Consider the following 12,061-nt stretch of genomic DNA (forward strand, 5'->3'; position numbering starts at 1 on the left):
AACTGAACAAAACAGATACAGTCTTGCCCTCGTGGAGATTACAGAGGAGTTGGCCAGACATTAAACCAGTAAAAACAGCCAAATAAATGTACAATTAAAAATTATGGTAAGTGCTGTGAAGAAAAAGAACACAGTTCTCTGAGTTAGAATAAGATGGGAATCTGTGGCAGATTTGGTAATCAGAGAAAGCCACTCTGGGGGAACAGCAGTAAAGCTGAAATAAAAGAACATATGGAAGCCAGCTAGATGAAGAACTAGGCTATACGTTTATCAGTCAGGGCACGCTAAACGATGCTGTAAGAACAGCCCCAAATTCTTAGTGCCTTATAACAATGAAGCTTTATTTGTCTCTCATGCTACATGTCCATAACAAGATGGCTAGGGACTCTATTTCACGGCATCCTCAGACCAGGACTCAAACTTACAGGGCACACACTATTTGGGACATTGCCATTCTTCATGCAAAGAAGAGGGTTTGTGATAAACCATGCACTTGCTCTTAAAGCTTTTACCTGGAGTCACATATCACATTTCATGGACCAGTGTGAGTCATGTTACCACATCCAATGTCAAGAGGGCAGGGATCTGCAGTCCCAAGTTGTTCCACTTTCCCAGCCTCCCTTGCAGCTAATGGTGATGCTGTGACAGTGTCTGGTCAAGAGAACCTAAGGAGGACTTCATTAGGGAAGTCCTTCTTGATGGAAGGAATTCCGAATCAATTTTTGCTTTTCTGTTAAGATACAGGTGTAACTGACACCCCCTCCCTATTCTTCCTGCCTTAAACTTGGATGCTCTGCTGAAGATGCCTGGCCATTTTACATAAGAACGATGAGCCATACCTTGAAGATAGGGGACCATCAGGATGAAATGAATCCTTAATGACCTGATTTTGCAGCTGAGCTAATACAGGCAACTGCCTAATTCTGGATTTCTTGTATGTCGGGGGAAGAAATGAAATCAATTTTTTAAGCCTGTTACTTGGAACCAGAAGCATTTCTAGCTTATGCGGATGAGAGAGATGAACAGATACTGTGCTTATGTTGCAGGAAGGGGGACCCCTTCCAGGGCCCGAGAGTAGGCTCTTGTCTAACACTCGGAAAAGAATTGTCCGAGGAGACACACGTGCTGACAAAGCAAGAGACTTTATTGGGAAGGGGCGCCTTGACTGAGAGCAGGAGGGTAAGGGAACCCAGGAGAACTGCTCTGCCATATGGCTCGCAGTCTCGGGTTTTACAGTGATGGGGTTAGTTTCCGGGTTGTCTTTGGCCAATCATGCTGACTCAGGGTCCTTGCTGGTGGCGCACACATCCCTCAGCCAAGATGAATTCCAGCGAGGAGGATTCTGGGAGGTTGGTAGGACATATGGACTGGCGTCTCCTTTCATCTCCTTTTGACCTTTCCCGAATTCTTCCGGTTGGTGGTGGCTTGTTAGTTCTGTGTTCCTTACCAGGATCTCCTGTTGTAAAATAACTCATGCAGATGGTTACTGTGGTGCCTGGCCAGGGTGGGCAGTTTCAGTCAGTGTTTCCTCTAATACTTAGAGCCCAGAAACTCACCTTTCTCAGATACCTTCCTGAGACTGGACCAGCAATGCAGGAACCGAATGAGGTCCACCTTGCTTTGTGAGTGGGGGCTAGTAAAGCAGAGGAAAGAGACATCTTCCATCCTGTTCCTCTCTCCTAGCTCCCTGTACTTCCCTTTCTCCTTGGTACTTATTCTCCAATTGCACACTTTCTTTTCCTGGCTGCAGTTACCCTCCCATTATCCTTTATCTTCTTCTCGAGCGTCTGAAAATCGTTGTGTCCATTTAAGGTGAAATTATCCTAGATATGATTGAATTAGGTCAGTTTCTCAGAGATTTGTAAAACCAGTAATCTGCTTGTGAATGAAAAATTGTGCCTGCCATATCAACAAACGAAGGATGTTGCAGCCATCAAGTCACTACAGCCACCCCAATGGTGCACCCTGAGGGGACTCAGGATGGGAAAGAACTGGATACTGGCCCTAGATAGCTAAGGTGCACATCAAAGGAATGATTTCAACGAGCCCAGACTCTTGCATCTTCCCATACATAGAAAACTGCTAAATTCAGTAACTTGAGATGTTTGGTTGGTTTTCTTTACTTAACGGTAATCTTTTGATGTTCCGACTACCTGTTTTTTGTTTGTGTGTTTGTTTTTTTGTTTTTTGCAAAACTTCTATATTTCCTGAGTCCTCCCTTCCCTCTTCTGAGCAGCCCCTCAGAGCTATCTGAGAGGCTGCATCCTGGGCTTAAATCCTCAGAAAGTCTGCCAGATAAAACAATTCTCAACTTTTAGGTTATGCGTTTTCTTCAGTCGATGTGCTTAATATTTGATGCCGGCCTATGGAATTCTCCCCAGCTTTTTCCATAGTCTCAGAGATAGCTCTCAGGATATGTGGGACAATTAACACCAATTGCCTTAGGAATTCCCAACTGGGGTGTTTGGACCTTGAAGTTCTTGCTTCCCTGTGGCCTGATTTATACAGAGTCCCAAGTCTTTTCAGACTCTAGAACTGGGAGCTCAGTGAAACCCAATTGCTAAATAAAGTCCTGTGAATAGAACACAAAGAAAGATGCAATATAAATGTTTGACTTTATGGCCATAATTTCTCCAAGTGGTCTCGCCCACAGTAGTTAAGGAGCTGCTAAGTGGTTAAACTTCAGGCACCTGATCATAGAATTTATTTCCGGAAGAGAATTAGTCTCTTGGAGTATCCTGCAATACCCCCTGTTCTCAGTTTCTTATTCTTTGGCCCACCAGCCTACTGGGATAGGACTCAGTCTAGGATTGTTCTTTGTTTTACTCATTTTGATCACGGTGTTTCTTTATCATTGTTGCATGAATTGTTACAGATTTTGACTAGGCAGTGTTTTATTTCTCCTGTGTCCTGAGGTGTTCAAAGGTCTGTTATGCTCTTCCAAATAATACAATTGCAATCTTCAAATGAGAACTCATCCTGTTATTTTAAAACTTGTAGCCTTTACAAGTTTTCAAAAATAAATTGTGTGGAGCTTTCCTTACACTCAATTTCAGGAGCCAGTTGCTCATGAAAAAAGGACATAAAGATGCTTTGTAAGCTCTAAATAAGGGATTAGAAAAGCATGTGTTGTGGGTTCTGGTCATTTGTGTTCAGTTGGACAAGAGAGTGAGGACTCTTTTGTTCTTTTCTATTGTGGTTTATTACAGGATATTGAATATAGTTCCCTGTGCTGTACAGTAGGACCTTATTATTTATCTATTTTATATATAGTACAATAGTTTCTATCTGCTAACATCGAACTCCTAATTTATCCCTCCCCCACGCTCTTTTCCTTCTGGTGACCATAAGTTTGTTTTCTATGTTTGTGAGTCTGTTTCTGTTTCATAACTAAGTTCATTTGTGTCATATTTTAGATTCCATGTATAAGTGATATCATATGGTATTTGTCTTTCTGACTTACTTCACTCAATATGATAATCTCTAGGTCCATCCATGTTGCTGCCAATGACATTACTCTTTTTTATGGCTGAGTAGTATTCCATTGTGTGTGTGTGTGTGTGTGTGTGTGTGTGTGTGTGTGTGTGTGTATGTGTGTGTGTATCGCATCTTCTTTATCCATTAGTCTGTCAAGGGATATTTAGGTTGCTTCCATGTCTTGCCTATTGTAAATAGTGCTGCTATGGACATTGGGGTGCATGTATCTTTTCAAATTAGAGTTTTCATCTTTTCCAGATATATGCCCAGGAATGGGAATGCTGGATCATATGGCCACTATATTTTTAGTTTTTTCTTAAATTGAAGTACAGCTGATTTACAGTGTTGTGTTAGTTTCTGCTGTGCAGCAAAGTGATTAAGTTATACATATATATATATATTCTTTTTTATAGTCTTTTCCATTATGGTTTATCACAGGATGTGGAATATAGTTCCCTGTGCTATACAGTAGGACCTTGTTGTTTATCCTAGAGTGAGGATTTAAGAGTGCCCTGTATGGCTGCCTGTTGCAGCAGATGAATCATCTTGCATCATTTGTCCTCTTCTTGACTGACATCAAGGATACTGGGGAGTCCTTAGTAGGTGTCCTGTTTTGACTCATTTTCGTATCTGAAGTCCAGAATGCCTAGCACACAATAAGCACTCAGTAAATGCTCACTGGATGAATGAATGAGACAAAGAACCATAGGTTTTTGGAAACCTTACTCCTCGCTTTTAAAATTCCCCATTTATGAATCTCTCATTAGGCTAGGAATTAAAAGACTTGGTTTCTGATTTTATCTCTTCTGCTTACTGTCTTTAACATGAGGCTCATAATATCTCATAAACTATTTTGAAGGCCCAAAAGAGGTAATAGTTTTAAACATTTAAGTATCTTATGATATAGCACAGAATTGAGTCCTGAGCAGTATATATAAGAAACTAAAGCCATCGTTCCTGCCTTTGGGGAGATGCTAATCTAGTTGGGTATAACAAAGCAGAGAACCACAAGTGTAGAAGGAGGTGGTATGAGATGTGTGCGATGATCCTGGGATATCTGGGGGTATTTTTGTTTGTTTGTTTTTGTTTTTTTCTGGAAATGTATTGAAGGAGGGAATGGATCTGGATGACAAAGGAATGGCATGTCTGTGAAGCATTTAAGTGGGAGTGAACCTATCTTCTGGAGGAGTGTTTTCCAAATCTGGCAGTATATTAGAATACATAGGGAAGCTTTAAAAAAATCATTGCATGGGCCACATCTCAAACCAATTATATCAGAATCTGTGGGGATGAGAGTTGGGAATCAGTACTTTTTTTAAAAGACATCTTTATTGGAGTATATTTGCTTTATATTGTTGTGTTAGTTTCTGCTGTATAACAAAGTGCATCAGCTATATGTATACATATGTCTCCATATCCCCTCCCTCTTGCGTCTCTCTCCCACCCTCCCTATCCCACCCCTCTAGGTGGTCACAAAGCACGGAGCTGATCTCCCTGTGCTATGCGGTTGCTTCCCACTAGCTATCTATTTTACATTTGGTAGTGTATATATGTCCATGCTACTCTCTCTCTTCGTCCCAGCCTCACTTCCCCTGCTGTGTCCTCAAGTCCGTTCTCTTCCCTACATCTGCGTCTTTATTCCTGCCCTGCCAGCAGGTTCATCAGTACCAGTTTTCTAGATTCCATATATATGCGTTAGCATATGATATTTGTTTTTCTCTTTCTGACTTACTTCACTCTGTATGACAGACTCTAGGTCCATCTACCTCGCTACAAATAACTCAATTTCATTCTGGGAATCAGTATTTTTAAAAAAATCTTCCCAGGTGATTCCAGTGTTTAGTCAAATTTGAGGATAAATGTTCCAAAGCTGTGCTCCTCAGACTCTAATCACCTGGAGATTTTGTGAAAATGCAGAATCTGATCCAGTCGGCGCACGGTGGAGCCTGAGTTTCTGCCTTCCTAACAGGCTCTGAGATGATGCTGATGCTCCTTAAACAAGGACCACACATTGAATAGCTATTTTCTAAAGCGTATATAAATAGATCACACTTCAGGTAGCAAAAGAAGGGACATGGAAGCAGCATTTATTTAGTACCTGTGTGCCAGGAATCATGCTGGTATCTTTACGTGTATTACCTCATTTAATCTTTTTTTCCCACATCTTTATTGGAGTATAATTGCTTTACAATGTTCTGTTAGTTTCTGCTGTATAACAAAGTGAATCAGCTATACGTATACATATATCCCCATATCCTCTCCCTCTTGAGCCTCCCTCCTGCCCTCCATATCCCATCCCTCTAGGTCATCACAGAGCATCGAGTTGATCTCCTTGTGCTATGCAGCTGCTTCCCACTAGCCATGCATTATACATTTGGTAGTGTATATATGCCAGTGCTACTCTCTCACTTCATCCCAGCTTCCCCTTGCCCTCAAGTCCGTTCTCTACGTCTGCGTCTTTGTTCCTGCCCTGCCACTAGGTTCATCAGTACCGCTTTTTATACATTTTAGCATACGGTATTTGTTTTTCTCCTTCTGACTTACTTCAGTCTGTATGACAGATTCTAGGTCCATCTACCTCACTACAAATAAGTCAATTTTGTTCCTTTTTATGGCTGAGTAATATTCCATTGTATATATGTGCCACATCTTCTTTATCCATTCATCTGTTGATGGACATTTAGGTTCCTTCCATGTTCTGGCTATTGTAAATAGTGCTGCAATGAACATTGTACATGTCTCTTTTTGAATTATGGTTTTCTCAGGGTATATGCCCAGTAGTGGGATTGCTGGGTCATATGGTAGTTCTATTGTTCTTTGTTAGTTAGTTAGTTAGTTCTATTGTTAGTTTCTTACGGAACCTCCATACTGTTCTCCATAGTGGCTGTATCAATTTACACTCCCACCGACAGTGCAGGAGGGTTTCCTTTTCTCCACACCCTCTCCAGCATTTATTGTTTCTAGATTTTTTGGTGATGGCCATTCTGACTGGTGTGAGGTGATACCTCATTGTAGTTTTGATTTGCATTTCTCTAATGATTAGTGGTGTTGAGCATCTTTTCATGTATTTGTTGGCCATCTGTATGTCTTCTTTGGAGAAATGTCCATTTAGGTCTTCTTCCCATTTTTGGATTGGGTTGTTTGTTTTTGTGATATTGAGCCTCATGAGCTGCTTGTATATTTTGGAGATTAATCCTTTGTCAGTTGCTTCGTTTGCAAATATTTTTTCCCATTCTGAGGGTTGTCTTTTCATCTTGTTTATGGTTTCCTTTGCTGTGCAAAAGCTTTTAAGTTTCATTAGGTCCTATTTGTTTATTTTTGTTTTTATTTCCCTTACTCTAGGAGGTGGGTCAAAAAGGATCTTGCTGTGATTTATGTCATAGAGTGTTCTGCCTATGTTTTCCTCTAAGAGTTTGATAGTGTCTGGCCTTACACTTAGGTCTTTAATCCATTTTGAGTTTATTTTTGTGTATGGTGTTATGGAGTATTCTAATTTCATTCTTTTACATGTATCTATCCATTTTACCCAGCACCACTTACTGAAGAGGCTGTCTTTTCTCCATTGTATATTCTTGCCTCCTTTATCATAGATAAGGTGACCATATGTGCGTGGGTTTATCTCTGGGCTTTCTATCCTGTTCCATTGATCTATATTTCTGTTTTTGTTCCAGTACCATACTGTCTTGATTACTGTAGCTTTGTGGTATAGTCTGAAGTCATGGAGCCTGATTCCTCCAGCTCCGTTTTTCTTTCTCAAGATTGCTTTGGCTATTCAGGGTCTTTTGTGTTTCCATACAAATTGTAAAATTTCTTGTTCTTGTTCTGTGAAAAATGCCATTGGTAATTTGATATGGATTGCATTGAACCTGTAGATTGCTTTGGGTAGTATAGTCATTTTCACAATATTGATTCTCTAATCCAGGAGCACTGTATATCTCTCCATCTGTTTATGTTATCTTTGATTTCTTTCATTGGTGTTTTACAGTTTTCTGAGTACAGGTCTTTTGCCTCCTTAGGTAGGTTTATTCCTAGGTATTTTAATCTTTTTGTTGCGATGGTAAATGGGATTGTTTCCTTGATTTCTCATTCTGATCTTTCATTGTTAGTGTATTGGAGTGCAAGAGATTTCTGTGTATTAATTTTGTATCCTGCACCGTTACCAAATTCATTGATTAGTTCTAGTAGTTTTCTGGTGGCATCTTTAGGATTTTCTGTGTATAGTATCATGTCATCGGCAAACAGTGACAGTTTTACTTCTTCTTTTCCAATTTGTTTTCCTTTTATTTCTTTTTCTTCTCTGACTGCTGTGGCTAGGACTTCCAATACTATGTTGAATAATACTGATGAGAGTGGACATCCTTGTCTTGTTCATGATCTTAGAGGAAATGCTTTCAGTTTTTTACCATTGAGAATGATGTTTGCTGTGGATTTGTCATATATGGCTTTTATTATGTTGAGGTAGGTTCCCTCTATACCTCCTTTCTGGAGAGTTTTTATTATAAATGTGTGTTGAATTTTGTCAAAAGCTTTTTCTGCATCTATTGAGATGATCATATGGTTTTTATTCTTTAATTTGTTAATATGGTGTATCACATTGATTGTTCTGCATATAATGAAGAATCCTTGCATCCCTGGGATAAATCCCACTTGATCATGGTATATGATCCTTTTAATGTGTTGTTGGATTCTGTTTGCTAGTACTTTGTTGAGGATTTTTGTGTTTATGTTCTTCAATGATATTGGTCTATAATTTTCTTTTTTTGTAATACCTTTGTCTGGTTTTGGTATCCAGGTGATGGTGTCCTCATAGAATGAGTTTGGGAGTGTTCTTCCCTCTGCAATTTTTTGGAAGAGTTTGAGAAGGATAGGTGTTACCTTTTCTCTAAATGTTTGATAGAATTCGCCTGTGAAGCCATCTGGTCCTGGACTTTTGTTTGTTGGAAGATTTTTAATTACAGTTTCAATTTCACTACCTGTGGTTGGTCTGTTTATATTTTCTAATTCTTCCTGGTTCAATCTTGGAAGGTTGTACTTTTCCAAGAATTTGTCCATTTCTTCCAGGTTGTCCATTTTATTGGCATATAGCTGCTTGTAGTAGTCTCTTGTGATCTTTTGTACTCCCATCCCCTTAGGTGTCCGTGGTCCCCCACTGGTGCCTGCGAGGTGCCCTAGTTGTGCGGAGATGCAAATTCCACATCCTCCTAGTCCAGCATCTTCTCATTTAATCTTAAAAACAGTCCCAGTAGAATGTTAATACTCCCAGTTTAGAACTGAAGAGACTGAAGTTGAGTGGGTAAATCATTGTTTAAGGTTGAACAACTAATTCCTGATGGAACCTGTATTCAAAGAGAGATATATCTGATAGCAGAGCCCCCAGGTCAGTGGAGATTGTTGGAAACCCTCATATGCTAAGCAGAAGCATTTTGACCTGAAATGATGGACAATGTCTTTGTAGCAAACTCTTCATTGGCTCACTTAAGGAAAGTACCCATGTTGCCAAGCTTGATTTCACACTCTTGCCTCATGTAATATATCTAGGCAAGGAGAGAACATGGTATTGTTCATGCCTGTAGACTGGGGTTGTGTTCCCATGTTATGGTATCAAGGATACCCTGGAGAAGATAGAGTAGAATGTAAATAAATACTAATAGCAAAATAGTAGTGCTAGTGGAAGATGTCAAAAGTAAAACAGAAACATTATGTTTTTCTACTACTGAGATCAAAGGATTATTGATTCTGGAGGGAGAAATTGTGTTTTTTGAGTCATTTGACTCTAACTCCTTGATTCTTTCAAATATTCTTCCAAATGAAAACATCCCTTAAATGAAGATAGCTCTGCTCCTCTGGTTTGTTTTTGGGTTTTTTTTTAAGTGATTTTTTTTTTCTCTTCTTCCAGGAAGCTGAAAAATGAACTCTTGGAAGCAAAACGTAGAAGTGGGAAGACTCAGCAAGAGACCAGCAGGGTCTGTGCTCACTGTCAGCGAAACCTGGGCTTGATATTCGACCGCGGAGACCCGTGCCAGGCCTGCTCACTCAGAGTATGCGGCCAGTGCCGGGTCTCAGGCCTTGATGGCAGCTGGCGGTGCACCGTCTGTGCCAAAGTCGCGTGAGTTTCTTGCCTTTGTGTGGAAAGTCAGTTTTGATGACTGATGGGTTTGGAGTGGGGAAAGCAAGAAGGAAGAAGAGTATTTAAAAGGTAGGGATAGAGAGTAGAATTAAAAGTGTAGCCCAGCCACAGGCTCAGCACTGCCTTGGAAGGGTGTGGGGGGTGTGTGTGTGTGTGTGTGTGTGTGTGTGTGTGTGTGTGTGTGTGTGTGTGTGGGAGAGGGGGGGAGAGAGAGAGAGAGAGAGAGGGACAAACAGACAAAAACGGAACAATATGTATATTTTTTAAAACTATAAAACACAGTACAACTGGAAGCCTCACAGAACATGGTCTCTTGCTGCATCTGAAAACCACCCTCTGGCTTTCTTAGAGCCACACTTGGCTCCACATGGCTTCTCAGAAGGCACAGACAATTGCTGTTGAGACATTCTTAGACGTTTGGGGTGACTGGCAAGATGAGTATGAAATATCCAGCCTGCTCTTCACATCAGCTGAAGTAGCCCCTGAATTTCCTCCCAACCTAGTTCTTGAGAAAGGGTGAAGGGAGACAGCTTTATCATTCGCCTCCATGTTTAGCCTGCGGGAGTGTCATGGCTGTGGGTTTCACTCTGCCAGCCAGGGTGCAAATCAAGAGTCATTGTTTTCTAAGTTCAGTTAAACTGGAGTCCAAGCACGATAAGGTCTCTACTACTCCTTGGGCATGCCAAACTCCATCCTTTTAAGAAATCTGACCCTGGATCAACTGGTATGTTTTCTCCCTCCCAAGGTCCCTTCATCTCTTCTGCTCTGGATGGTACCTAATAATCTCATCTCAAGGCAACTCCATGTTGACCTCTCTTTCCTGTGGTTGAGGTCAGGGATGCTGACATCACATCAGGTTTACCTGGTTTGGTTGGGTTTGGTTTATCTTTTATCCTCACTAACTCATTCTCTTATAGGAGTTAAGAGGCTATCTTAGGAGGAAAAGTGAATAGTTTAGTAGTAAGAGTGAGTGACCTTCATTTCCAATTTCTCTGAACGAGGACGACTGTGTTCTTTTGCGGTCTCCTGTGTTCACTGATTGCATTATTTAACCAATGTTATTTCTCCTGTACTTTTTCATAAAATTGATCATCAATTGAGCAGTTCATACTATGTTTCCACACTACATTGAGATAAACAGCTCTAAAGAAATGAACCATTTAAGTTATCTCATTACTTTCTTTGGATACATTACTTTGATTTACCTAAGCAACCATCTTCAGTTCTTTGTCTCACATAAATTCCTCTTCATACTGACCTCTTAGTCACTGGCAAACATCATTTACCAGATCTGGGGGAATGAGCACTGATGGAATCATTGACATATGTGTTGCAACGTAGCTTTTGTTGATATTGGTATTCTTTTTCTAAACTGAGTTTAGTCATCTGCAAATCAAGATGCAAAAGTAATCCTGGGTACCTTCCTGTTTTTCCCATGAAATCAAAGTATTTACTTTGGATATTTCTCCATATACATATACAGGAAAGTATCAATAATGCACTTTGCTTTCTACTTAAAAGAGACATGATACATCTGTGACTCATGTAAGTAATGCAAAAGTTGCTCTTTTAGACCCTGGACTCTTCCTAGAAAATTTGTTTCTGTGTGGGATAATGCTTTCTCCAATTCTGCTTCCCTTTACTTGGCATGTCAGAGTTGGATATAAAGGTTCTTCCAGTATAGTCAAATAATGAGTTATAGAGGAAATAATTAATGGACAGCATTTCCTCAATTATAGTTTTGCTTGTATACAATTTTGCAGGAGCATTTGTCCCTCTCTGCCCTTAGCGACCACTAGAGGACAACAAATCAAATTAACAAGAAGCAAATGAATAGAAAGAGGAAAACTTGGAAAGAGGCTAGCATCCTTTCTGTTTATGAATAAAAAACATGCACATGGCTTTTTTTAAAAACTAGAGTTAACTAACACAAAAGGGCACAAAGGACAAGTGTACAACAGGATTTCTCAGTTTCAACATCACTGATATTTTGGGCAATATGATTCTTTGTGGAGGAGGGAGGGGCTGTCCTGTGTACTCTAAGATGTGTAGCAGCATCCCTGGCCTCTACCCGCTAGACGCCAGTAGCACTCCGCCCTTTTCCAGTGGTAACAATGAAAAGTTCCTCCAGACATTGCCAAATGTCCCCTGAAGAGCAAAAGTCACTTGGGGTTGAGAAGCAGTGGTGTACAGCTTTGCAAATTATCACAATTTCTGTGTAACTATCATTCAGGTGAAGAAATAGAACATTACTAACAGCCCAGAAGCCTTTCTTCCTCCTCCTCCCAATCACTAGTCCCTTCTTATTCCCCAGGTATAAATACTATCCTGCTAACACCATAGATTAACTTTGACTTTTTTATATTTTATATAAATTGACTCATACAGGGTGTGTTTGTTTGTTTCTAAGTACTTTTGGTCAGCAGTATGTTTGTGAGACATCCATTTTTGTTGCAT

The 12,061-nt window shown here is 40.2% G+C and overlaps 1 protein-coding gene across 2 annotated transcripts in view; it reads left to right on the forward strand.

The window, feature by feature from the left end:
- SYTL5 (synaptotagmin like 5) overlaps window positions 1-12,061 on the forward strand; it is a 94,737-nt gene that overhangs the window by 18,418 nt on the left and 64,258 nt on the right. For both annotated transcript variants that reach the window (XM_061178709.1, XM_061178710.1), the window contains exon 2: window positions 9,374-9,583. In XM_061178709.1, the coding sequence (XP_061034692.1) occupies window positions 9,374-9,583 (210 nt within the window). The remainder of the gene's footprint in view (window positions 1-9,373; window positions 9,584-12,061) is intronic.

This window comes from Eubalaena glacialis, chromosome X, assembly GCF_028564815.1.
Source record: "Eubalaena glacialis isolate mEubGla1 chromosome X, mEubGla1.1.hap2.+ XY, whole genome shotgun sequence".
Taxonomy (NCBI): Eukaryota; Metazoa; Chordata; class Mammalia; order Artiodactyla; family Balaenidae; genus Eubalaena; species Eubalaena glacialis.